Source organism: Phasianus colchicus, chromosome 33 (assembly GCF_987193195.1).
Source record: "Phasianus colchicus chromosome 33, bPhaCol1.hap1.1, whole genome shotgun sequence".
Classification (NCBI taxonomy): Eukaryota; Metazoa; Chordata; class Aves; order Galliformes; family Phasianidae; genus Phasianus; species Phasianus colchicus.
This window is the reverse complement of record NC_143468.1, coordinates 691,738-717,320: the sequence shown is the minus strand read 5'-3', so window position 1 is coordinate 717,320 and position 25,583 is coordinate 691,738. Positions and strand designations below refer to the sequence as shown.

The following is a 25,583-nucleotide window of genomic DNA, read 5'->3' as shown; positions in this document are numbered from 1 at the left end:
ATTACTGACCCCTAATGAGGGCCTGGGGGGGCTCTGCTGGGGACCCCAACCCTGTCCTCAGGGAGGGGCAGCCCCCCCCCCCCCCCCCCATCCCAAACACACCGCAGCCATAAGGGGGTGAAGGGGGGAGGGGAGACAGACAGACAGACAGACAACCACACAAGGATACAGGCCTCGATTTATTAATCAATTAATTAACAACGGGGGGGGGGGGGGGGAGGGAAGGGGGGGCAGGGGGCAACACGTCTCATTATGAGAAAAAGCCCCCCCCCCCCCAAACAAAAGAGCCCCCCATGCAAACATCCCCACAGCAACAACAGGAAACTCCCCCCCTCCCCCCCAGTTCCTGCCCCTCCCTCCCCCCCCCCTCAGTGCAGGATTCCCATGGGGGGGGCCATGGGGACATCCCTCCCCCCGCAGTCTCAATTCCTCTTTGGGGCAATGGGGGCTCAGATCACTGCCCCCCCCCGCAGGCCCCCCCCCAAATCGGGGCACAGAGGACCTCCACCCCCCCTCCCCCCCAGGGCTGTTTTTAGCCATGGTGGGGGGGTGGCAGAATATAAACCCCCCCAGTCAGCAGTGGTGTGGATGAATTGTGGGGGGGGTCACAACTCGTGGTCCTCAGGGTCGCTGGGGGGTGGGGAGGGTGGGGGGGTCTCATCGCGGCCCCCCCACACGAAGCGATAATTGTCCTCCAGCGTCTGCAGCCGCCGCCGCTCCTTCTGCGCCTCCTCCGAGCCCTGGAGCTGCGGGGGGGGGGTAAAACGGGGGGGGGGCAAAATGGGGGGGGCACAATGGGTGCCCACAGTTCAACCAGCCCGACCCCCCCATATCTCAGCCCCCCCCCCCAATCTCAGCTCACCAACTCAGCCCCCCCCCCATCTCAGCCCCCACCTCCACATCTCAGCCCCCCAACTCGGCTCCCCCCATTTCGCCCCCCCCCCCTTTCAGCCGCCCCCCCATTGCCTCAGTCTCCCCCAATGCCCACACCTCCCCCCCCCCCCAACTCTTTTCCACCCCCGTGCCCCCCCCAGCCCCTTCCTGGTGCCTCAGCCCCCCCTCGCCCCCCACCCACCAGGACATTGAGGAAGATGTCCTTCAGGTTTTTCGTGTCCTCATCTGACAGCCACTGCGCGTCGTCCCCCGCCGCGTCCCCCCCCGCCGTCACGATGGTGATCCGGATCTTCCCTGGGGCGGGGAGCACTGAGGGGGGGGTCAGAGCACCGTGCCCCCACCCCCGCCCCCCCGCGCCCCCCCCAGCCCCATTACCTTCCGCTCGCAGCCCCTCCTTGGCCAGCAGCTCCCTCACTTCGCCCTCCAGCTGCTGCAGCCGGGGGGGGCCCCGAGCCACCTCCTGAACACGGCCCCCCCCCACTGCGGGGACAGCGCTGTGTCACGGGGGGGGGGGCACGGGGGGGTTGGGCGGGGGGACGGGTGGTACTGGGGGGGGGACAGAACGTGGGATGGTGCCAGTAATGGCAGCGGGGTGGTACTGGGGGGGGGGGGGGCAGAGAGCTCAGGGGTGATGCCTGGGGGGGGGCACAGAGCACAGCAGCTTCTCCTGGGTCTGGGGTGGTGATGGGGGGCACAGGGGTGATGCTGGGGGCCACAGGGATGATGTTGGGGGGGGCACAAGGGTGATGCTGGCGGGGGCACAAAGCACAAGGGTTATTCGGGGGGGCACAGGGGTGACACTGGGGTCACAGTGAGGGTTTGGGCTCACCGGGTGCCTGCGGGGTGGGGGGGTCGGGTTGAGCCGCGATCCCCCCAGCGCCCTCCCCCTCCTCCCGGTCCTTGGCGGTGGGGGGGGGGCTCGGGGGGGCGGCCCCCTCCAGCCGCTCCATCAGGCGGCGCAGCGTGGCGGCCAGCGAGGAGGAGGCGCGGCGACGGTCAAAGTCCCCCTTCAACCCCTCCGCTTCCAGCTCGTCCTCCACCTGAGGGGGGGGCGGGGGGGTCAGCGGGGGTGGGGGAAGTCGGTGGGGGTCAATGGGGAAGGGGGGTGAGGGGGTTTCAGTGGGGGAGGGCAGGGGGTGTCAGTTGGGGGGGTAGGGAGTGTCGGGGGTCAGGGGGTGTCAATGGGGGGGGAAGTCAGGGGGGTTCGATGGGGAAGGGAGGTGAGGGGGTTTCATTGGGGGGGGGCAGGGTGTGTCAATGAGGGGGGTGAGGGGATGACAATGGGGGGGGGTCAGTGGGTGTCAGTGTGGGGGGGAGCAGGGGGTTTCAATGGAGGGGGGTCAGGGGACGCCCCTCCCCAGCACCCACCTCGCTGATGATGTTGTCAAACTCCTTCTCCATCTCCGTCTTCACCTCCTCCTTCAGCTGCGCCATTTGCTCCCGCGGCAGCAGGACCCCCCCCAGCTCCTTCTCAAACCCCCCCAGCAGCTCAGTGTCCTCCTCTTCTTCTTCCTCTTCCTCCACCTCTTCCTCCTCCTCGGCGCTGGGGGGCTCCTCGGGGCCGGGGGAGTCGGAGCTGGGGGGCTCTTTGGGGTTGGGGGGCTCTGGGCTGGGGGACGCCTTGGGGTTGGGGGCGTCAGGGTTCTTCTCCACCTGCTCCTCACCGCCCTTCTCCTGGGTCTGGAGGAACGAGGAGGGCTCAGCCCTATGGGGATCCCAAATAGAGGAAGGGGGGCAGGAAACAAGGGTGCCCCCCCACCCCACCCCGATCCACAGGGACAACCCCTGGGGGCGTTGGTAAAGGGGAAACTGAGGCACAGAGGAAAGGGCCGTGGGGGGATCACCGCCCAAACCACCCCACTACAGTGCAGCCCCCACCTCCCAGCCCCCCCCCACCAGCTGGACCCCCCCTCTCCGACCACCCCCACCTTCCGGGTGCTCTCCTTCAGCTCCTCCAGGAACTGCAGCAGCTCCCGGGGGCTCCGGATCACTTTGAAGTGGATTTTCTTACGGCTGTCTGCAATGGGGATGGGGAGAAAGGGGTGCGATGGGGGGGGGCGGGGGGCGCAGTGCAGGGATGCAGCGGGGACAGCGCTGGGATGGCACGGCGGCGCAGCGGGGACAGAGGGGGGGTGCAGCGGGGATGCAATGCAGGCAGCAGAGGAGCAGCGCAGGGATGCAGAGGCGCAGTGCTGGGGTGGCACTGGGGCACAGGGGGGGCAGAGCAGGGACGCAGTGGGGACGCAGTGGGGACAGCGGGGGATGCAGTGCAGGGATGCAGCAGGGACAGCGGTGGGGATGCAATGGGGACAAAGTGGGGGGGGTGCAGTGGGGACAGTGCAGGGCCACAGTAAAGACACTGGGGACAGAGCAGAGATGGCACAAGGGTGCAGTGGGGGCGCAGTGGGGGGGATGCAGTGGGGGGGATGCAGTGCAGGGACAGCGATGGGGATGCAGTGGGGAAAAAGTGGGGGGATGCAGTGGGGACAGTGCAGGGCCACAGTAAAGACACCGGGGACAGAGCAGGGATGGCACAGTGGCGCAGTGGGGACGCAGTGGGAGCAGCGCAGGGATGCAGAGCAGCAGTGAGGGACGCAGCAGGAACCCACCGGCCGTGTGCGCGCTGCTGGCCGCCCCCGGCGCCGTCTCCCCGTCCTGCGGGATGGAGGCAGCAGTGGGGTGGCAGTGGGGCGGGGGGGGTCCAGCGTTCAGCCCCCTCCCCCCACCGCCACCCCACCACCCCTGCCCCCCCCCAGCTGCCCCAGACGCACGCGGCGCTCACCGTGCCGGCGGCCCCCACAGCAGCGCTGGGGATGGCATCGGCGTCACTGTGTGGTGCCTGGGGGGGGGCCGTGGGGGGGCCGTGGCCGTCCCTCTCGCTCCAGAGGCGGCTGTCGAGCGTGCGCAGCTCCTCGGAGATCTCCTCCACCTTCCGCTTGGTGTCAGCTGGCACAGCAGCAGCAGCACATCAGCCCCAGCCCCGCACCCCTCCGCCCCCAGATCCCCCCACCCCGACCACCCCAAAACCCTGGAACCCCCCAACCTCAGCCCCACCCTAAGCCCTGAGCCCCCCCTCCCAACTCCACAACCCTCTGCCCCCTGGATCCCCCCCGAAATCCTGGAACCCTCCACTCCCAGACCCCCCCCCCTTCCCCTGACTGCCCCCTAACCTCACCCCCCCGCCCCCTCAACCCGTAGAGCCCCCCCAATCCCAACCCCCCCCCCCAACCCCTGATACCTCCCCAACCCCCCCTCTCCCAGACCCCCCTGGGACCCCTCACCCCTCACCAACCCCCTGATACCCCCCCACTCCCTGACCCATCCCCACCCCCTGATCCCATCAACTTCAGACCCCCCACCAACCCCAAACCCCCCTCACACCCCACCCCCACATCCAAGACCCCTCCCCAAAACCCCTCCCGACCCCAGAATCCCAGACCAGCCCCCAACACCCTGACCCATTCCCCCCCCACCAACCTCCCAGACATCCTCCCCACCCCCAAGACCCCCCCGCACCCCCTGTACAGCCCCAACCTCAGACCCCTCCCACCTGACCCCCTCAACCTCAGCCCCCCTGCCAAGCCCTGGAACCCCCCACCCTCGGACCCCCCCGGGATCCCTCCCCTGTCCCTGGCCCCCCTGCACCTCAGACACCCCACCAACTCCCACACTCCCCACAACCCCAGGGGTCCCCCCAAGGAACCCCTCCCCTCCCTCCCTCCCCCCCTACACACCGCATCCCCCCAACCCCAGACCCACCCTCAACCTCCCAGACCCCCTCCCAACCCCCCAAGACACCCCCGAACCCCCTGTACAGCCCCAACCACAACCCCCCCCCACCCCTGACCCCCTCAACCTCCGACCCCCAACTCCCCCCCGGGACCCCTCCCCCCAGCCCCCCCAACCTGCTGACCTATCTCCCACCCCCCAAGACCTCCCTAACCCCAGACCCTCTCCAACCTGACACCCCTCCCAGCTCCCCCCACCCCCCGTGACCCCCCACAAACCCCCAGACAGCCCCCACCCCCCCCGTGGGGCATCAGACCCCTCCACCTCCAGACCCCCCCACCCCCTGGCACACACCCCAACCCCCCACCCCACGACCACCCCCACAGCCCCCCCTCCCCAACCCCTGACTCCTTCAACCTCCACACCCCCCGACCCCACCAGCCCCCCCATCCCCATCCCCTAACCCCCTCGACCTCAGCCCCCCCGCCAACCCCTGGGACCCCCCCAGCCCCCCCACTCACAGACTTGCGCTCGGACGTATCTGACGTACTGCTGGGGGCTGAGGGCGGGCTGGCAGCGGATGTTCAGGGGGGCGGCTCCGGGGGGGGGCCGCAGCCAGGGGTGTTGGCAGAGCCGCCCGGTGTGCACCGTCAGCACGTAGGAGCACGAGTGCGGCTCGTCCACGCGCGCGATGTAATCCCCAGCCCCCTCCTCGCACACAAACTGAGGCACGCGGCGTCAGCCCCACGTCGGGGGGGTCACCTCGTTGTGTGTGGGGGGGCCGGGGGGGGTCTGTGCCCCCCTCAGTGCTTACCCGCACTTCTGCTTCCCTGGGTGACCCCGTGAGGTCGCAGCGGGAGCCATTGCCGTAGCTTTGGCTGTGGTAGCGCTTCAGGCGGTGCTGCGTGGAGGCCTGGGGGGGGCAAGGGGGGGCACAGCAATAAGTGGGGATGTGGGACCCCGCTGGGGGTCTGCCGGCCCCCAGAAGGGCTGCGCACCCACCTGGGCTGCTGCGTCGTCCCAGTCGAAGGCTGACTGGAAGTGGCCGAGGAAGAGGATGTCGCCTTTGATCTCTGAGTCTGGGGGGGCACACAGGGTGGGGGGGGGGGCAGGAGTGGGGCGTGGGGGGGAGAGTGAGGCAGTGAGGAGGGAGTGTGGCAATGGGGGGAAAACCGGGGTATGGCTGGGGGGGGAACATCTCATCTGGGGGGGGAAGAAGACACCTCATCTATAGGGGGAGGGGGTAGAACGGCACTTCAACTTGGGGGGGGGGGCGACACCGCATCTTTGGGAGGGGGGGGTGACACCTCACTTTATGGCCCTGGGGTCCCCCTGTGTCACCCACCCACCCCCAGGGGTCCTTTTGCGTCACCCCCCGTCTATTCCAGTCTGGCCCTGAGCCCTTATGTCACCACCCCCTCCCCATCGCCAGGGGTCCCCTTGTGTCACCCCTCCTACTGGGGGAACATCTCGGGGGGGGGGGGAAGGGAACACACCTCATCTTTGGGACGAGGGGAGAGAGAGGGAGGACACCCCCATCTGGAATAGAGGGAGGGGTGACACAAAAGGACCCCTGGGGGTGGGTGGGTGACACAGGGGGACCCCCAGGGCCAGGCTGGGGGGTGGGGGGACATAAGGGGACCCCTGTGGGGAGAGGGGTGACACACACACACACGTACGCAGCTGTCTGGAAGGATGGGGGGGTGGTGACACACCTGACCCCCCCGTGTGGGGGTCACAGACACACTCCCTCGTCTTGGGGGATTTTGGGGGGGAGCACACACACCTTCCACGTGGTACTGCTGGATGTGCTTCCCATAGCAGAAGCGGTACGTCCACCAGTCCTTGGTCTGCGGGAGATGGGATGTTGGGGGGGGGAGATGGGGGACACCAAGGAGGGGGGGGGGCGGGCAGCATGCCGTGCTCCCCCCTCCCCAGCCCTTCCCACCCCCCCCTATTCTCGCACACACCTTGAGCAGGCAGGGGGCCGCAGCCATGGGGCGCAGCAGCTCGGCCACCCCGGAGCCGTTGTAGGGCCGAGATTCTGGGGGGGGCTCGGGGGGGCGGTGAAGGGCGGCGGGGGGCAAACGGCATTCGTAGCGCTGCTGGAACACTGAGGACACCGTCACCACGTCGGCCGTCTGCTGCTGGGGGGGCACAGCACAAAGGGGGGTGAGGCTGGGAGGAATGGGGGGGGGGTGACTCTGCTGGGGGTTTGGGGGGGGAGTGGCACCGGCAGAAGAAGGGGTACAGGAAGAAGGGTGACGTGGGGGAGGGGTGAGAATGGTGGGAGCAGTGATGTAGGATAGGGCAGGGGGCGGGGACATAACGGGGACCCTCATGGCCAGGCTGTGATGGAGGGAGGGTGACCCAAAGGCACCCCTGGGGGTGGGGGCGTGACACAAGGAGACCCCAGGGCCAGGCTGGGGGTGGTGGTGATGCAAGGGGACCCCCAGGGCCAGGCTGGGGGGTGGGGGACATAAAGGGAGGGATGACACAAGAGGACCCCTGGCAATGGGGGGGGTGGTGACATAAGGGGACCCTCAGGGCCAGAATAGAGGGAGGGGTGACGCAAAGGGACCCCTGGGGGTGGGTGGCTGACACAGGGGACGGCAGGGCCAGGCTGGGGGTGGTGTGGCGGTGACACGAGGGGACTCCCGTGTCGGGGGCTCAGGGTGCCCCCGCCAGCACAGCGCCGTGGGGCGCAGACTTTGCCCCATGCCGCGCCCCGCCGCGCTGACGGCATTGCGGAAGCGGCTGCCGAGCGCTGCTCCGGGTCACCGCCACCGTCGTCACCGTGGTCACCGTGGTCACCGGCCTCGTGGTGACGGCTGCAGCCCCCACAGCACCGAGGTACGGCCCCGCGGGGACCCCTCCGCCGGGGGAAGCTGCTCCCACCCCCCCCAAGAGCCCCCCGCTGTCGCCCCACGTCCGCTGCCACCCTCAGACCCCCTCCTTCCTGCCCGCATTTCCTGCCTGGGCCCAGCGCTGCTCCCCCGCCCCCCCATCATGGCTGTTCCCATAGGACCCCACAGCCCGCCCCACACATCCCAGTTTGGATCCGGGCCCCGTTCCCACCGCCCATCCCCATTTTGGGTCGGGCCTGGGGCTGCTGCCCACTCACGCTGCCCCACTGCCCGTTCCTGTTACCCACATCGGTGTCCCTTCCCCATCAGTGCCCCTCCCCGTTATCAGTGCCCCTTCCTGTTATCAGTGCCCCTTTCCCATTCCCAGCACCTGTTCCCAGTTCCCTCCGCCCATTCCCCATTCTTGGTGCCCGTTCCCATTCCCACCCCTTCATCCAGTGCTCATCCCCACCGCCCTCCTCCCACCCCCAGCTCCCACTCCCAGTAGCGCATCCAGCAGCTGCTCCCAGCTCCCTTCTCCCGTTCCCAGCACCCTCACAACCCGCTCCTGATGCTCGTTTCCACTCCCCACTCCCAGTATCTGTTCCCAGTTCCCAGTACCCCTCCCGCCGCCCATTCCCAGTTCCCGCCGCCCATTCCCAGCTCCGCGTTCCCGCTTCCCAGTATCCGCTCCCAGTTCCCAGTTCCCACCCTCAGTGCCATTCCCCGCTCCCAGCATCCCCTCCCAGTTTCCCCTCCCAGTTCCCGCTGCCCATCCCCAGTTCTCGACACCGCCCTCCCAGATCTCACTGCCCATTCCCATCCCCAGTTCCCCCTCCCAGTGCCCACTGCCCACTCCCAGTTCCCATTCCCAGTTCCCATTCCCAGTTCCCATTCCCAGTACCCCCCCGCTCCTCCCCTCGCCCCCCCGTTGCTGGCCCGTCGCCGCGCCCCGCAGCCCCCGGCCGGTCACCTGCCCGGCCAGCACGGGCTCCCTCAGTATCTCCAGCCCGTACGCCATGTCGCTCAGCTCCCGCATGTTGAGCGCTCCGCTCCCCGCCCGCAGCGCCGCCAGCAGCGCCAGCAACGCCAACCCCGGCGCCGCCGCCATCTTGCCCCGCCGCCCCGCTTCCGCCCGCCGCCTCGCTCGCTCGGCCCGCCCCTCCCGGCGAACCGCGCGGCGATTGGGCAGCTGGCCGTCAGTCGGCGAGGAGAGAGCCTCCTATTGGCCGCCGGGCGGGGAGGGAGCCCCCTGGATTGAGGCCATAGCGGGAGTGCGGCGGCGGCGGCGGCTCCGTGCGCGCACGCGATTGGGCCGAGTCGTCGCGGTCGCGGCCAATGAGAGGGCGCGGTCCCGCCCCGCGGGGTGACGCAGTCCCGCCCCTTAAAGGCGCAGCGCGGTGGCGCAGCGCGCTCCCATTGGCCGAGCGGGATGCAGGCGATTCCCGCCTCCCGATTGGTGGAGGCGGCGGAGCATCCCGGGGGAGGGGGGAAGAGGCGGTGGCGGTCACGTGATTACCGGGAGCGGGGGGGTGGGGGGTGCAGTGGGTCCGATCCCAGCGGGGCTCAGTGGGGCTGTGGGAGCCGTCCGTGCCGCAGCTGGGACCGAACGTGCCCCCCCCGCGCCCCCCCGCGGCGCGCCCCGTCAAACCCCTCTCTCACCCCCCGCAGGCCCCCCCCTCTGCCCCCCAGCCCCACATATCCCCCCCCCACATCGCCCTCACCCCCATAACACCCCCAATCTCCCCTGCCCCCCCCTTTTTATCCCCTCCCTTTGTCCCCCCCGCCGCCCTCCCGCTCTCAATGACTCCGTTGTGCGCTCCCAACGTGGGCACAGAGCCCGCCCTGTGCCGCCCCCCCCTTTATTCTCCCCCCCCACACTTTGTATCCCGGACCCGCCTCCCCCCCCACTGCCCCCCCCGGCCGCTCCCGGAGCTGCGGCGGTGCCGTTCCGGTTCGGGTCCACCGGGGGCGCACTGATCGCCCCCCCCTCCCCCTCCCCCGACCGGTACCGGTGTGGCCGCGGAGCTCCGGGAGACGCCGGCAGAGCCAGGTAGGGCCCGGCCGTATCGCGATATATCGCGGAGTGTGTGTGGGGGGGAGGGCAGCACCTGCCCCGACAAAATCCCGACAACGACATCAGCGGCCGCCGCATCCCCCCCCAACGCCCACCACCCCCCGGGGCCTCACAGCCACCGCCCCCCCCCCCAAACCCTCCCCCTCAACTCGGCCCCCCCCACCCCTGCATCCTCCCCCACCTCGCTCCCCCCCCCAGCCCCACCCCTGCATCCCCAACACCCCCCATCCCCCCCCACCTCCCCTCCATATATGTGGGTTATGGGGTTATTTGTTATGCCGGGGGGGGGTTGTTGGGGATGTCACCCTCCCTCCATAGATCCCCATGTGGTTATGGAGTTTTTTTTTTTGGGGGGGGGGGGGCGGGTATGTTGAGGGGGGAGTCACCCACCGCCTGTGCCCCCCCTCCCCAATATGCTCCCATGTGGGTTGTATTTTTTTGGGGGGGGGGAATATGTTGGAGGGGGATGCGTTGGGGGGTGCCCCCCCCATTCCCTCAGTACGGGGGTGGGACGGGGGGGCTCTGGGGTTGCGTGCCCCCACCCCCGTCCCCGGTGCCACCCCCTGTCCCCATCCCCAGCCGTTCCCCCACCGCCGCTGAGGGGCAGAGCCATGAGTGTGGGCTGAGCCCAACCCGACCCCCCCGGGAGCAGCGCCCGCGCTGAGGTGAGGGGCTGAGGGGGGGGAACTGGGGGGACTGGGAGGCACTGGGAGGCAGAGAGAGGCACTGGGACCGCTGGTTTGTACTGGGTGGTACTGATTTCCAGTGGGTGGCACTGGGTGGCACTGTGTGGGTGGCAGTGCATGGCACTGGGAGCACTGGTTTGCACTGGGAGCACTGGTTTGGCATTGGTTCCTACTGGGGACACTGGATGGCAGTGCTGCGGGCACTGGGAAGCTCTGATTTCCACTGGTTTGCACTGGGAGCACTGGTTTGCATTAAGGATACTGGGAGGCACTGGTTCGCAGTGGGGACACTGGGTGGAACTGGGTGGCACTGGGATGCACTGGACACACTGGGTGGCAGTGCAAGGCACTGGGAGCACTGGTTTGTACTGGGTGGCACTGGGAGCACTGGTTTGCCCTGGGACACTGGGTGGCAATGTGGGACACTGGAAGCACTGGTTTGCACTGGGAGCACTGGGTGTCACTGAGTGGAACTGAGGACACTGGTTTCCACTGGGTGGCACTGGTTTGCACTGGGAGCACTGGTTTGGCACTGGTTCCTACTGGGACACTGGTTGGCAGTGCTGCGGGCACTGGGAGGCTCTGGTTTCCACTGGTTTGTACTGAGGCACTGGTTTGTACTGGGAGCACTGGTTTGCATTAAGGATACTGGGAGGCACTGGTTTGCAGTGGGGACACTGGGTGGCACTGGGGGCAGTGGGGGGCACTGGGAGCACTGGTTTGTACTGGGTGGCACTGCATGGAACTGAGGGCACTGGGATGCACTGGACACACTGGGTGGCAGTGTGAGGCACTGGGAGCACTGGTTTGTACTGGGTGGCACTGGGGGCACTGCTTTGTACTGGGTGGCACTGGGGACACTGGTTTGTACTGGGTGGCACTGGGATGCACTGGTTTGTACTGGGTGGCACTGGGATGCACTGGTTTGTACTGGGTGGTACTGGGGGCACTGGTTTGCCCTGGGACACTGGGTGGCACTGAGTGGAACTGAGGACACTGGTATCCACTGGGTGCACTGGTTTGCAGTGGCAGCACTGGTTTGGCACTGGTTCCCACTGGGGGCACTGGGTGGCTCTGGTTTGCACTGGGAGGCAATGGGGACACTGGGTGGCAGTGAGGGGCACTGGGAGCACTGGTTTGTACTGGTTTCCATTGGGGACACTGGGCAACAGGGTGAGATACTGGTTTGACACTGGTTTCCACTGGGTGGCACTGGTTTGCACTGGGAGCACTGGTTTGGCACTGGTTCCCACTGAGGACACTGGGTGGCAGTGTTGGGGGCACTGTTTTGTAGTGGGTGGCTCTGGGAGCACTGGTTTGTACTGGGAGCACTGGGAGCACTGGTTTCCCCCACTTCTCACTGGTTTGCACCATTTTGCACTGGTGCACACTGGTTTGTACTGGTGTGAATGGGTCTATACTGGTTCTCACTGGTTCATACTGACGCACACTGGGTTGTACTGGTGCCTACTGGTTCTCACTGGTCTGCACTGCTTCTTGAACTGTTTCACACCAGTTTGCACTGGTGCGTGCTGGTTTGTACTGGTTCTCATGGGTTCATACTCATTCTTACTGGTTCATACTGGTTTATACTGGTGTGAATAGTGCCATACTGGTTCCCAGGGGTTCATACTGGTGTGCACTGGTTTATTTCTTCTGGTGCACATTGGTTTCATCTCGTGCCCACTGGCTCTCACTGGTTTGTACTGGTTCTCACTGGTTTATACTGGTTCTTAGGGGTTCATACTGGTTCTCGCTGGTTCATACTGGTCCCCATGGGTCCATACTGGTGCACACTGGTTTATTGGTACTGCTCCCCCCTGCCCCCACCGGCTCACGCTGCCTCCTGGGGGGCTGCGCAGCGGCACACGGTGCTCTGCACTGGGTCATACTGGGTCATACTGGGTCACACTGGTTCGTCCTGGCACATACTGGCTCATACTAATTCATACTGGCTCTTACTGGTCCATGCTGGCTCCTACTGCCTCTTACTGGTCCATACTGGCTCATACTGGCTCATACTGGTTCATACTCGTTCACATTGGCTTATACTGGTTCACATTGGTCCATACTGGTTCTCTGTGGCTTATACTGGCTTATACTGGCTCTTAGTGGTTCATACTGACTCATACTGTGTCATATTGGTCCATACTGGTCCGTACTGGCTCATACTGGTCTGTACGGATCCATACTAGTGCATTCTGGCTCATACTGGTCCACACTGGTCTGTACTGGTTCATATTGGCTCATACTGGTCATACTGGTTCCTACTGGCTCATACTGATTCATACTGGTCCATACTGGTCCGTACTGCTCCATACTGGTCCGTACTGCTCCATACTGGTCCATACTGTCCCGTACTGGTCCGTACTGGTCCATGCTGGCTCATACTGGTCCATGCCGGTCCGTACTGGTCCGTGCCGGCTCACACTGGTCCATGCTGGTCCCGCAGCCCCGCAGGATGCGGCCGGGCCCGAAGCCGCTCTGCCTGCTGCTGCTGGCCTTGGCCTCGCTGGCCGCGCTGCTGCTGCACCTGTGTGCCCCCAAAGCCCCCCCCCGCAGCGTGGATCTGCGGCACCCCCAGAGCGACAGCCTCCCGGCCCCCCCGCCCGGAGCCCCCCCCCGCGCCTACCCGCACATCGCCTTCCGGCTGAAGGACGACGTCATGGGGTGAGTGGGGGGCGGGGGGATGAGGGAAATGGGGGCGTTGGGGTATGGGTGGGCGTGGTTGGGGATGGGGGCTGTTGGGGGAAATGGGGGCGTTGGGGTGTTGGGGGAAATGGGGGTGTTGGGGGTGTTGAAGGTATTGGGGGAAATGGGGGTGCTGGGGGGACAATGAGGGAAATGGGAACATTGGGGTGTTGGGGGTGTTGGGGGAAATGGGGGCATTGAGATATTGGGGGTGTTGGGATATTGGGGGTGTTGGGGGGCGATGAGGGCATTGAGGTATTGGGGGTGTTGGGGGAAGTGGGGCTGTGAGAGAAATGGGGGCATTGGGGGCATTGGGGGAAGTGGGGCTGTTGGGGTAGTGGGGGTGTTGGAGATATTGGGGTGTTGGTGGCCGAAGAGGGAAATGGGGGCATTGGGGTATTGGGGGAAATGGGGTGTTGGGGGGGGCTATGAAGGAAATGGGGGCTGTGAGGGAAATGGAGAATTGGGGGTGTTGGGGGAAGTGGGGACCTTGGTGTATTGGGGGAAATAAGGGCATTGGGGTATTGGGGGAAATGGGGGTCTTGGGGGTGTTGGGGGGCGAGGAGGGAGCTGGGGGCATCGGGGTGTTGGGGTACTGGGGGAAATGGGGGCTGTGAGGGAACGGGGGGTATTGGGGCATTGGGGTATTGGGGGGCTATGAGAGAATTGGGGCTATTGGGGGTATTGGGGGAATGTGAGAGAGCTGGGTGCATTGGGGTATTGGGGGTGTTGGGGGAAATGGGGGTGTTGGGGTAGGGGGGGTGTTGAGGGAAATGGGGGCGTTGGGGGACGATGAGGGAAATGGGGGCATTGGGGTATTTGGGGGGGCACGGGGGGAACTGGGGATATTGGGTATCGGGGGGCTGTGATGGAAATGGGGGCATTGGGGGCTTTGGGGGAATGTGGGAGAACTGGGTGCACTGGGGTACTGGGGGAAATGGGGGCAATGCGGTATTGGGGGAAATGGGGGTATTATGGGGTGATGGGGAGAATGGGGAAACTGGCGGCACCGGAGGGAAAGGGGATTCTGGGGGCACTGGGGGCACTGGGAGCAACGGAGGCTCTGGGGGAAGGGGGACATTGGGGGCACGAGGGGGGCAATGGGGTTATTGGGGGCAATGGGGGATGGGGGGGTAACGGGGGCATTGGGAGAACAGGGGAATGTTGCTGTGTGACGCGGTGCCGTGGTGCTGTGCGGGTGCTGGGGGCTGTGGTGGCGCGGTGATGTGGTGCCATGGTGACACGGGGATGTGGTGCCTTGGTGCCACGGTGACTGAAATGGTGTCACACTGTCGTGGTGCCGTGGTGATGTGGTGCTATGATGCCATGATGCCATGGTGCTGTTATGGCGCCATGGTGCCACGCTGTTATGGTGCCATGCTGTTGTGGCACCATGGTGCCATGCTGTTGTGGTGCCATGCTGTTGTGGTGCCACGCTGTTGTGGTGCCACGCTGTTGTGGTGCCACGCTGTTGTGGTGCCGCGGTGCCACGCAGGCTGCTGCCCAGGAACGCGTGCTCGTGTGAGGCAGAGCCGGGGCTGCCGCTGCCGCTGTTCGGGCAGAGCCACAGCGTGGATTTCGGCAGCGCCTTCAGCCCCGAGGAGCTGCCCCGGCTGCAGCGGCTGCGCGAGAGAGAATACCGGCGGCACCGGCTGCGGTGAGCCGCACTGCGGGCGGCTGCGGGCCTTATGGGGCTGGGCGGGACCCCGAGGGCCATATGGGGCTGGGGGGTGCCCAGGGGGCCATATGGGGTTGAATGGGACCCCGAGGGCCATATAGGGCTGGGTGGGTGCCCAAGGGGCCATATGGGGTTGAATGGGACCCTGAGCACCATACGGGGCTGGGTGGGTGCCCAGGGGGCCATATGGGGCTGGGTGCGGCACATGGGGTCAGTATGACATAGGATTGGACCCAAAGCGCCATATGGGGATAACTGGGACCCCAAGGGCCATATGGCACAAGAGGGGACTCGGGGCCATATGGGACTGGGGTGGGGCACATGGGGTCCTTATGGGGTCAGCTGGGACCCTAGGGGCCATATAGGGCCAAATGAGACCCTGGGGTCATATATAGCTGAATGGGACCTCAGGGGGGCATACTGACCAGAGTGGGACCCTGGGGACCATATGGGGCTGAGTGGGGCACATGGGATCCATATGGGGCTGGGTGGGACCCTGAGCTCCATATAGGGTAGAAAAGGACCCTGAGGTCCGTACGGGGCTGAATGGGACCCTGGGGCCCATATGGGGCTGGGGGGACTTTGGGGGGCTGGGTGGGGGCCCTGATGTCATTATAGAGCAGAAGGGAACGATGGTGTCCATACTGGGCGAGATGGACCTGTGGGGTCGGGGGGGGTTTGGGGGAGTGTATGGGGGGGACCCTCCAGCCAACCTGCCCCCCCGACCCCCCATAGGGTGCAATCCCCCGCTGACCGCCTGCTGGTGGTGCGAGCCAACTCCCCCCTGGAATACCCGGCACAGGGGGTGGAGGTGCGGCCGCTGCAGACCGTGCTGGTGCCTGGTGAGGGGGGGCGGGGGGGGCGGGGCTGTGGGGTGAGGGGGGGAAAAGGTCGGGGTATGGGGAGGGGGGGTATGGGGGGGAGGATGGAGGGTATGGGGGGAGGGGAGAAATGAGGGGGTAGGAGGGGGAGGGGGAAAGGTGGGGGGCGGGGGGGGCGGGGGGAAGGTTTGGGGTGATGGGGTGGGGGAGGAAAGGTTGGGAGGAAGACTGGGGGTCGTGAGGGGGGGAGGGAGAAGGAAGGGGGTGATGGGGTGGGGGGGGCACGGGGGGGCCTGGTGTGAGGGGGGCGATGGGGTAGGTCGGGGGGTGGGGGGGAAATTGGGGGGTGTGGGGGAGGGGGAAGGTGGGGGGGTATATGGGGGGGGAGGGGGAGGAGGGGATTTGGAATGGGGGGGCATGGGAGGAAAGTTGAGGGGAAGGGGGGTCATGTTTGAGGCCAGGGGGTTCAAGGTGGGGGTCGGGGGGCACAATAGAACAGGGGACGGGGGGGGTCACATTGGAGAGAAGCAAGCGTTGGGGGGGGGCACATGTTGGGGACCAGGGGGGTGACATTGGGGACACAACGAAAGGGGCACAAGGGGGGAAGGGCTGGGGGAGATGCCATGGGGGGGTCCGATGGGGCCCCCCTGATCCCCCCCCAATCCACAGGGCTCAGCCTGCAGGCAGCGAGCAGGACGGTCTATGAGGTATGGGGGGCACGGGGGGGGCACGAAGGCCATGGGGTGATAATGATGGGACCTGGGGGGGAGATGGCCGTGGGGTGACATCAATGGGATCTGGGTGGGGGGGCACGAAGGCCATGGGGTGACAATGATGGGATTGATGGTGGGGGGAAGATGGCCGTGGGGTGACACCAGTGGGACCCCATGGTGTGTCGTCCCCCCCCAGGTGAACCTGACGGCCACCCTGGGGACGCTGGCGGTGGCGGCGGAGGTGGAGGGGGTGACACTTCGTGGTGAGGGGGGGGCTCAGCTGTCGCTGGCGGCCACCCGCCTGGATCACCTGAACAGGCAGCTGCAGTTCGTCACCTACACCAACACCGTGTTCCATCCCGACACCGCAGACATCGGTGTGCTGGGGGGGTGGCACTGGGGGGACATGGGGGGGGGGGGGGACATGTGGTGGGGGGGGGGACTGGGGGGGACGTGGGATGGGGGGCAGACATGGGTGGTAGGGACCTGGGGGTGGTAGGGGGGCACTGGGGGTGATGTGGGGGGTGAGGGGGGCACATGGGTGGTAAGGACATGGGGGTGGTATGGGGGGGTGTGGGGGGGCACTGGGGGGAAAGGGGGGGGTGAGGGGGTACATGGGAGGTGGGGACCTGAATTGGCACGGGGGGAGTGGTAGGGGGGCACTGAGGGTGATGTGGTGGGGGGGGGGGATATAGGTGGTAGGGACCTGGGGGTGGCATGGGAGTGTGGGTGGGGTGGCACAGTGGGTGACATGGGGAGTGAGGGGGGTGGCACTGCAGTGACACACGGGGACTGGGGGGGGGGGGGGAGGGCTGCCATGGGGTGACACCAGCAGGACCTGGGGGGGAAGGTGGGGGCACGATGGCCATGGGGTGAGAATAATGAGACTGGGAGGGGGGTGAGTGACAACAATGGGACCTGGGGGGGGCGGGGGCACAATGGCCATGGGGTGCCAATGATGGGATTGATGGGGGGGGGATGGCTATGCGATGACACCAGCAGGACCTGGGGGGGGGGCGCAATGGCCACAGGGCCCCACGGATGCTCTGCTGCAGATCGGTTTGGGCACCGTGCCCCCCCAAAATCCCCCCCCCAAATCTCCCCTCTGCCCTGCAGTGCAGTTCTCCACCCCCGGCCACGAAGCCTCCTTCGCCATCCGCATCCGCCACCCGCCCACCCCCCGCCTCTACGGCTCCGGGGACAGCGATGGGGACGGCGGTGAGCGACCCCCAAACCCCCCCCCCCCGGAGCCCCAGCCCCCCCCGGGCGGGCGCTGATGGCCCCCCCACAGGGTACAACGTGACGGCGCTGGTGACCATCGCCACCAAGACGTTCCTGCGCTACGACAAACTGCGGGCGCTCATCGCCAGCATCCGGCGCTTCTACCCCACCGTCACCATCGTGGTGGCCGACGACAGCCAGCGCCCCGAGAGCCTGCAGGGCCCCCACCTGGAGCACTACCTCATGCCCTTCGGAAAGGTGGGCCGGGGGCGCGGGGGGGGCGGTGGGGGGTGGGGATCGAGGGTCTGGTAGGACCGTGGGGTGGGGGGCATCGGGGTGGTGGGACTGAAGGTTGGGGTCATTGGGGTGGTGGGATTGTGGGGTGGGGGGTATCAGGGTGGTGGGATGAAGGGTTGGGGTCATTGGGGTCTGGTAGGACCTTGGGGTGGGGAGCATTGGGGTGGTGGGATGAAGGTTGGGGTCATCGGGGTCTGGTAGGACTGTGGGGTAGGGGGTATCAGGGTGGTGGGATTGAGGGATGCGGTCATTGGGGTGGTGGGATTGTGGGGTGGGAGGCATTTGGGTGGTGGGATTGAAGGTTGGGGTCATTGGGGTGGTGGGATTGTGGGGTGGGGGGTATCAGGGTGGTGGTATCGAAGGTTGGGGTCATTGGGGTCTGATAGGACCTTGGGGTGGAGGGACATCAGGGTGGTGGGATGAAGGGTTGGGGTCATTGGGGTGGTGGGATTGTGGGGTGAGAGGCGTTGGGGTGGTGGAATGAAGGTTTGGGGTCACTGGGGTCTGGTAGGACCTTGGGGTCGGGACAGTGGGGCGGTGGGACTGTGGGGGTGAGGATATTGGGGTGGTGGGATTGTGGAGTGGGGTCACCGAGGTCTGGTAGGACCACGGGGTGGTGGGAAGATGGGGGTGGGGGTCACTGGGATGACCTGGAATGGTAGAATCGGGGGGTGGGGGACATCGGGGGGTGGGGGCCAAAGGGTGGGGTCACTGGGGAGTGATGGGGACATGGAGTGGGACATCGGGGCGGGGGCAGAACATTGGGGTGGTGGGGGTGTGGGGTGGGGACAAGATGGGGTGGTGGCACCGTGGGGCAGGGGCCGTGTGGGGCAGGCCGTGTGGGGCAGGCTGTGTGTGGGGCAGGGGCTGTGTGTGGGGCAGGCTGTGTGTGGGGCAGGGGCTGTGTGTGGGGCAGGCTGTGTGTGGGGCAGGGGCTGTGTGTGGGGCAGGCTGTGTGTGGGGCAGGGGCTGTGTGTGGGGCAGGGGCTGTGTGTGGGGCAGGCTGTGTGTGGGGCAGGCCGTGGGGCTGACACGGTGTGCAGGGCTGGTTCGCGGGGCGGAACCTGGCCATCTCCCAGGTGAGCACCAAATACGTGCTGTGGGTGGACGACGATTTCATCTTCACGGCGCGGACGCGGCTGGAGAAGATGGTGGACGTGTTGGAGCGCACCAGCCTGGACCTGGTATGGAGGCGGCCGTCCTGCCCCACAACTGCCCCACAACACCCAACAACAGCCCCACAACAACCCTACAGCGCCCATAACAGCCCCACAGCACCCCGCAGTACCAAATACCCAACGACGTCCAACAGCACCCAACAACAGCCCCACAACAGCCCCACAACAACCCTACAGGGCCCCATAACAGCCCCACAGCGCCCCATAGTGCCCAACACCCAACAGCACCCAACAGCAGCCAACAACAACCCGACAGCACCCCACAACACTCCACAGCACCCCACAGTGCCCGACACCCAACAACAGCCAACAACAGCCCACAGCATCCCACAACAACCCCAAAACAACCCCACAACAACCCTACAGCACCCCCCAGTACCCAACACCCAATAGCGCCCAACAATACCCAACAACAGCCAACAACAGCCCACAGTGCCCCAAACAGCCCCATAACACCCAACACCACCACAACACACCGACACCCCAATACACCCCAACACACCAATCCTCCCCAACAACACCCCAAAACCTACAACACCCTGACATCCCAACTCCCCAACGACCCACTGCACCCCAAGACCCTGACACCCCATCCTGACAACACACCAACACTCCAACAACACCCCACAACAGTCCCCAACAAGCCAACGACACCCCGACAACACCCCAACAGTGGCCCCACAACACCCTGACACCCCACCACACCCCAACATCACCCCACCACACCCCCAGCACCCCAACACCCTGAAAACACCCCAAAAACACCCCAACAATGCCCTGATATCCTGACACCCCAACACCAAAAACCACCCCAACACCCCGACAACACCCCAACATCCCAACAACACCCCAAGACCCCAAACCATCACACCCCACAGCACCCCGACACCCCAAAACCCTGCCCCCCCCAGCAACACCCCCACAACACCCTGACAACACCCCCACACCCCAACAACACCCCAAAACACCCCCACACCCCAACAACACCCCAGCACTCCAACACCCCAAAACCCCAACAACACCCCAAGCTGACCCCAAAACCCGGAGCTGCGGGGCCCTATTACCCTTTGGTTTTATGGGATCGGCGCAGTGCTTTGGGGCACAGTGCTCTGTGGGGTCAGGGCATCGCTGTGGGGTGCCAGCATCCTGCACCCCATCACCACCCCCCATTCCTGCACCCCATTGCCATATCCCATACCCCATTCCCACACCCCATCGCCGCCCCCCATTCCCGCACCCCATACCCCATTGTCTCACTCCATTCCCACACCTCATTGCCACATCCCACACCCCATCCCCATAGCCCCACCCCACTGCCATATCCCACACCCCATACCCCATAGTCTCACCCTATTGCCATATCCCACACCCCATTGCCATGTCCCACACCACAAACCCCATTCCCACACCTCATACCCCTCAGTCTCACCCATTACTCCCACACCCCACAGTCTCACCCCATTACTCCCATACCCTAAACCCCATTCCCACACCCCACAGTCTCACTCCATTCCTCCCGCACCCCACTGCCATGTCCCACACCCATACCCCATTCCCGCACCCCCCAGTCTCACCCCATTACTCCTGCACCCCATACCCCATTCCCACACCCTGCACCCCCCAGTCTCACCCCGCACCCCATTCCCACGCCCCACAGTCTCACCCCATTCCTCCCGCACCCCACACCCCATTCCCACACCCCATCGCCCCCAGTCTCACCTATACCCCATTCCCACACCCCACAGTCTCACCCCACTACTCCCGCACCCCATTGCCATGTCCCATACCCATACCCATACCCATACCCCATTCTCGCACCCCACACCCCCCAGTCTCACCCCGCACCCCATTCCCACACCCCATAGTCTCACTCCATTCCTCCCACATCCCATTGCCATGTCCCACACCCACACCCCACACCCCATTCCCGCACCCCACAGCCTCACCCCCATTCCTCCCGCACCCCGCACCCCACGCCCCATTCCCACACCCCACAGCCCCAGTCTCACCCATTGCCCCCACACCCCATTCCCATACCCCATTCGCTCACCCCCCATCTCACCCCACTCCCGCCCCCCGCACCCCATTCCCCCCCCTCCCGCCGCCCGCCCCCACGCCGCGCCCCGCGCTCCTCCCGCAGGTGGGCGGCGCTGTCCGCGAGATCTCGGGCTTCACCACGACGTACCGGCAGCGGCTGTCGGTGCGGCCGGGCGGTGCGGGCGGCGACTGCCTGTGGGCGCGGCCCGGCTTCCATCACCGCCTCTCGGGCTTCCCGGGCTGCGTCGTCACCGACGGCGTGGTCAACTTCTTCCTGGCGCGGACCGACAAAGTCCGCCAGGTCGGATTCGACCCGAGGCTGCGCCGGGTGGCGCATCTCGGTGAGGGGCGGCGGTCGCGTGGCGGAGGGGTCGCGGGGTCCGTGGGGTCGCGGGGGTCTTGGAGGTTATGGGGGGTCGGGGGGGTCACGTGGGGGGCGGGGGTCGTGGGAGGGCGGGGAGCTCGCGGGGGGTCAGGAGGTCGTGAAGGGTTGGGGGGTCGCGGGGGTCGGTGGGGTTATGGGGGGTCAGGGGGTCGTGGGGGTCACGTGGGGGGTCGTGGGGGGGGTGAGGGGTTCTGGGGATCTGTGGCGCTATGGGGGGTCTGTGGGGTCATGGGGGGTCAAGGGGTTATGGGGGTCTGTGGGGTTATGGGGGATGAGGGGGTCATGGAGGGGCAGGGAGCTTATGGAGGGCCAGGGGGTTGTGGGGGGGAGGGGGGTTATGGGGTCACAGGGGTCATGTGGGGGGCTGGGGGTCATGGGGTGTTAGGAGGTTGTGGGGGTCTGTAGGGTCATGGGGGTTGGGGGGTTATGGGGTCATGGGGGTCTGTGGGGTCATGGGGGGTCTGTGGGGTCATGGGGGATTAGGGGGTCATGGGGGGGGTCTGTGGGGTCATTGGGGTCTGTGGGGTTATGGGGGTCAGGGGTTCGTGGGGGGGTTATGGGGTCATGGGAGGGTGCGGGGCTCATTGGGGTCTGTGGATTTATGGAGGATCAGGGGGTCATGGGGCAGGAGGTTATGGGGTTATAGGGGTCACGTGGGGGTCAAGGGGTCATAGGGGATGAGGGGGTTATGGGGGTCGGTGGGGTTATGAGGGTCTGTGGGGTCATGGTGGTCTGTGGGGATATGGGAGGTTATGGAGGTTGTGGGGGGGAGGGGAGTTATGGGGTCATGGGGTCACTCGAGGGGTCTGTGGGGTCGTAAGGGTGTGGGGGGGTCATGGGGGCCTGTGGGTTTATGGGGTCATGCTGTCACCTGGGGGATCGGAGGAGTCAAGGGGGGGTGGGGGCAGTTATGGGGGTCTGTGGGGTTATGGGGTCATGGGGTCACCTGGGGCGTCAGGGGGTCATGGGGGCTGGAGGGGTCATGGGGTCTGTGGGATTATGGGGGTCTGTGGGGTCTCCCAGGGGGTCAGCGGGTCATGGGGGAGTGGGGGTTTATGGGGTCATGTGAGGGGTCGTGTGAGGTGTCAGGAGGGCATGGGGGGGTGAGGGGGTCATGGGAGGGCAGGGGGTTATGGAGTCATGGGGGTCATGGGGGGGTCAGGGGGGGGTCAGGGGGTCGTGGAGGGGCAGAGCGGTTAGGGAGGCCTGTGGGGTTTTGGGGGGGTCTGTGAGCACAGGTTCTGAGGTCATGGGGGGGTTCGTGGATGTCTATTGGGGGGGGATCATTGGGTCATGGGGTATCTGTGGGGTGGGGGTCACGGGGGTCATCAAAGGGTGTCTGTGGGGTTGTGGGGGGTCTGTGGGGTGGGGGTATGGGGTCATGGGGGTCACCAAGGGGTGTCTGTGGGGTCATTGGGTGGTGGGGAGTCTATGGGGTGGGGGTATGAGGTCACGGGGTGGGTCATGGGGGTCACCAGGGGGGGTCTGTGGGGTCGTGGGGGGTCTGTGGGGCGGGGGTTATGTGGTCCTGGGGGTCACCAGGGGGTGTCAGTGGGGCCATTGGGTGGTGGGGTGTCTATGGGGTGCGGGCCGCGTTGCCGTGGGTCGCGGTGGTGTCCATGCGGCCGCTCCGTGTCCCACCCAGAGTTCTTCATTGACGGGCTGGGGGTGCTGCACGTGGGCTCCTGCGAGGACGTGGTTGTGGATCACGCCTCCAAGCTGGCGCTGCCGTGGCGCAAATCGGAGGCGGATCGGCTCTACGCCCGGTACCGGTACCCCGGCAGCCGCGACGACGGCGCCCGCCTCAAACACGGCCTCTTCTTCTTCAAGAACCGCTTCAAGTGCATGCTGGGCAATTAGCCCCGCGCCACGGCCACCGCGGGGACGCAGGGCGCTTGGAGAACTTCGGGCACTGCGGGCATCGCGGGGACTTTGGGCACTTCGGGCACTTCGGGCACTGTGCGTGCCGTGGGCACTGCGGGGCTTTGGGCCCTTTGGCACTGTGGGTGCCGTGGGCTCTGTGGGAACTTTGGGTAGTTTGGGCATTTTGGGGACTGCAGGCATCGCAGGGACTTTGGGTCCTTTGGGCACTGTGTGTGCCATGGGCACTGCGGGGACTTTGGGTAATTTGGGCACTGTGGGAACTGTGGGTGCCATGGGTCCTTCGGGTCCTTTGGGCACCGTGGGTGAGCCATGGGCACTGTGGGAACTTTGGGTAATTTGGGTACTTTGAGTTCTTTGGGCACTTTGAGCACTTTGGGCATCACAGGGACTTTGGGTCCTGTGGGCACTGCGCGTGCCATGGGCACTGCGGGGACTTTGGGCACTTTGGGCACCCTTTGGGTGCCACGAGTCCTTTGGGCACTGTGGGCACTGTGGGGAGTGCCATGGGTACTTCGGATCCTTTGGGCACTGTGGGTGCCATGGGCACTGTGGGGACTTTGGGGACTTTGGGTACTGTGAGTTCTTTGGGCACTTTGGGCATCACAGGGACTTTGGGCACTTTGGGCACTGTGAGGACACTGGGGACATTGGGCACTGCGGGCACCACGGGGACTCTGGGCACTTTGGGAACGTGGGTGCCGCAGGTCCTTCGGGTCCTCTGGGTACTTTGGGCACTGTGGGTACTCTGGGTGCCATGGGGACTTCGGGCACTTTGGGGTCCTTTGGGTGCCATGGATACCACAGCTGGTTTGGTCACAGTGGCTGCCAACATCGGGTGGTCGCTGCACCACGGCCACCAAATTCTGATTGTGGCCGCTGTTGTGGCTGCCGTGGCTGTGACTGCTGTTGCCGTGGCCTCCATTGAGACGGCTGTGGCCACCACTACAGTGACTGTGAGCACCGCCACGGCTACTGCCACGCATCACTGGCAGCGCCGCCACCACCACCGCCACCACCATGAGCACAGCAGCGTGATCGCAGCCACTCCTGTTATCACCACAGCCACCACCGTTGCCGTTGTGGCCACCACGCTGACCACCATGGCCACCACAACAGGGACTGCAACAATCATTGCACTGCTGTTGCCATTGTGGCCACCAAGTTGACCACCACGGCCACCCCCAGAAGGACTGCGAACACCGTAGCCACTACCATTGCCAATGTGGCCACCATGCCCACCACCATCACCAAGGCTTTGCCCAGCACCATCACCACGGTGGCCACTGTGCCCATCACTGCAGCCTCCATTGTTTTGGTTGTGACCACCACACTGACCACCATGGCCACCACCGCAGCCACCGCCGTTGCCATTGTGGCCGCCATGACAGTTGCTACCGTGCCCACCCCTGTGGCCACCATCGTTGGATTTGTGGCCACCCCGCTGCCCATCATGGCCGCCACCACGACCCCCACGGCCGCTGCGGCCACCACCGTTGCTATGGTGGCCACCCTGCCCACCCCTGTGGCCACCACCGTTGCCATGGCAGCCGCCCCGCTGCCCGCCGTGCCCACCACCCCCACCGCTGCCACGGTGGCATTTTTAGCTCTTTTTGTACCACGTTGGGATGGGGGGGGTCCCATCGCCGCCCCCCTGGACTCGGTTTTCTATTCCCTCCCCCTCCCCCTCCCCCCCCGTGGGGGCGTTTTGTGCCAAGTCTGTGCCCCCCGCGGGCCCCCCCACCCCACCGTCTCGGGACCCCCAGAGTGGGGGGCTGCCCCCCACCCCCCCGCCCTTTTCTACCCAAACTGTGAGATTTTAATGAGAGCCGGCGCTGCTGTGTTCGTTCATAAAATAATACTATGGGGGGAGGCGGGGGGGGCATTTCAGGGAGGGTGGGGGCTGGGGGGGGCATTGTAAAAAGGGCCCTATGGGTGGGGGCGACTTATGGGAGAGTGGGGGTCCTGGGGGGGGCAGCTTAAGGGGTTTAGGGGGGCTGTGGGGGGGTTGTGGGGCGGTATGGGGTTGCGCTGTGGGAGGCTGGGGGGATTGTGGAAGGGGTCTTGGGATGGGGGGTCACATGGGGGTGGGGGGGTCTGGGGGGTCAGCTGAGGGCGGCGTGGGGTGAGCTGGGGGGTCTGAGAGGGGCTGGGGGGTCGTAAAGGGTCCCATGGGGGGGATCGTATCGGGGATTTGGGGGTCCTTGGGGCTTCACTGAGCTCAATTGAGGGGGGGGCACACAGGCAGCGCCCGCGGCGCTCGGCCTGGGGTGGGAGGCGTGGTCTGAAGGGGGCGTGGCTTAAACGGGGGCGTGGTTCTGATGGAGTACGGGGTGCATATGCAAATGAAGGGGCGGGGCTCGGCGCTCCCACGCACCGTCCGGCCACGCAGGGTCCCCTCGGTGGCAGGTGGTGACACGGGTGGTGACACGGGGCCGGGGGTCTCCGG

The 25,583-nt window shown here is 66.0% G+C and overlaps 2 protein-coding genes across 8 annotated transcripts; one reads left to right on the top strand and one right to left on the bottom strand.

Annotated features, from left to right (window-relative positions):
* Positions 1–354: 354 nt before the first annotated feature.
* Positions 355–8,623, bottom strand: OS9 (OS9 endoplasmic reticulum lectin). 4 transcript variants are annotated; one of them, XM_090128450.1, is made up of 14 exons: positions 8,443–8,623; positions 6,594–6,770; positions 6,410–6,473; positions 5,626–5,702; positions 5,438–5,536; positions 5,145–5,346; positions 3,677–3,840; positions 3,504–3,549; positions 2,823–2,911; positions 2,263–2,574; positions 1,724–1,934; positions 1,270–1,374; positions 1,076–1,188; positions 355–746 (listed from the first exon to the last, which is right to left on the bottom strand). In XM_090128450.1, the coding sequence occupies exons 1-14, from the start codon at positions 8,578–8,580 to the stop codon at positions 606–608; spliced, it is 1,938 nt and encodes a 645-aa protein (XP_089984576.1). In that variant the 5' UTR covers positions 8,581–8,623; the 3' UTR covers positions 355–605. The 4 variants fall into 4 exon arrangements, with proteins under 4 accessions (XP_089984576.1, XP_089984575.1, XP_089984577.1 ...); XM_090128449.1 differs by having other exon boundaries at positions 1,076–1,203; positions 6,594–6,767; positions 8,443–8,622; XM_090128448.1 differs by having other exon boundaries at positions 356–746; positions 1,076–1,203; positions 8,443–8,622.
* On the top strand, positions 7,357–24,160 carry B4GALNT1 (beta-1,4-N-acetyl-galactosaminyltransferase 1). Of its 4 annotated transcripts, none has more exons than XM_090128455.1 (12): positions 7,357–7,476; positions 10,126–10,211; positions 12,685–12,902; positions 14,419–14,580; positions 15,337–15,443; positions 16,092–16,129; positions 16,332–16,512; positions 17,252–17,353; positions 17,427–17,614; positions 18,733–18,837; positions 20,972–21,209; positions 22,899–24,160. In XM_090128455.1, the coding sequence occupies exons 3-12, from the start codon at positions 12,694–12,696 to the stop codon at positions 23,111–23,113; spliced, it is 1,545 nt and encodes a 514-aa protein (XP_089984581.1). In that variant the 5' UTR covers positions 7,357–7,476; positions 10,126–10,211; positions 12,685–12,693; the 3' UTR covers positions 23,114–24,160. The 4 variants fall into 4 exon arrangements, with proteins under 4 accessions (XP_089984581.1, XP_089984578.1, XP_089984580.1 ...); XM_090128452.1 differs by having other exon boundaries at positions 18,697–18,837; XM_090128453.1 differs by lacking the exon at positions 7,357–7,476 and adding an exon at positions 9,368–9,522 and having other exon boundaries at positions 18,697–18,837.
* The last annotated feature ends 1,423 nt before the right edge of the window (positions 24,161–25,583 follow it).

What these genes read in the sequence shown, in the direction of transcription:
- OS9 (XM_090128448.1), bottom strand. Translation starts at nt 8,580, where the DNA reads ATGGCGGCGGCGCCGGGGTTGGCGTTGCTGGCGCTGCTGGCGGCGCTG. An exon ending in CCAGCAGTACCACGTGGAAG is followed by an intron (nt 5,703 to 6,409) that starts GTGTGTGTGCTC and finishes GTGCCCCCCCAG; the next exon opens with ACTCAGAGATCAAAGGCGAC. An exon ending in CCAGGGAAGCAGAAGTGCGG is followed by an intron (nt 5,347 to 5,437) that starts GTAAGCACTGAG and finishes CGCGTGCCTCAG; the next exon opens with TTTGTGTGCGAGGAGGGGGC.
- B4GALNT1 (XM_090128454.1), top strand. Translation starts at nt 12,694, where the DNA reads ATGCGGCCGGGCCCGAAGCCGCTCTGCCTGCTGCTGCTGGCCTTGGCC. An exon ending in GCAGACCGTGCTGGTGCCTG is followed by an intron (nt 15,444 to 16,091) that starts GTGAGGGGGGGC and finishes CCCAATCCACAG; the next exon opens with GGCTCAGCCTGCAGGCAGCG. An exon ending in GCGCCGGGTGGCGCATCTCG is followed by an intron (nt 21,210 to 22,898) that starts GTGAGGGGCGGC and finishes TGTCCCACCCAG; the next exon opens with AGTTCTTCATTGACGGGCTG.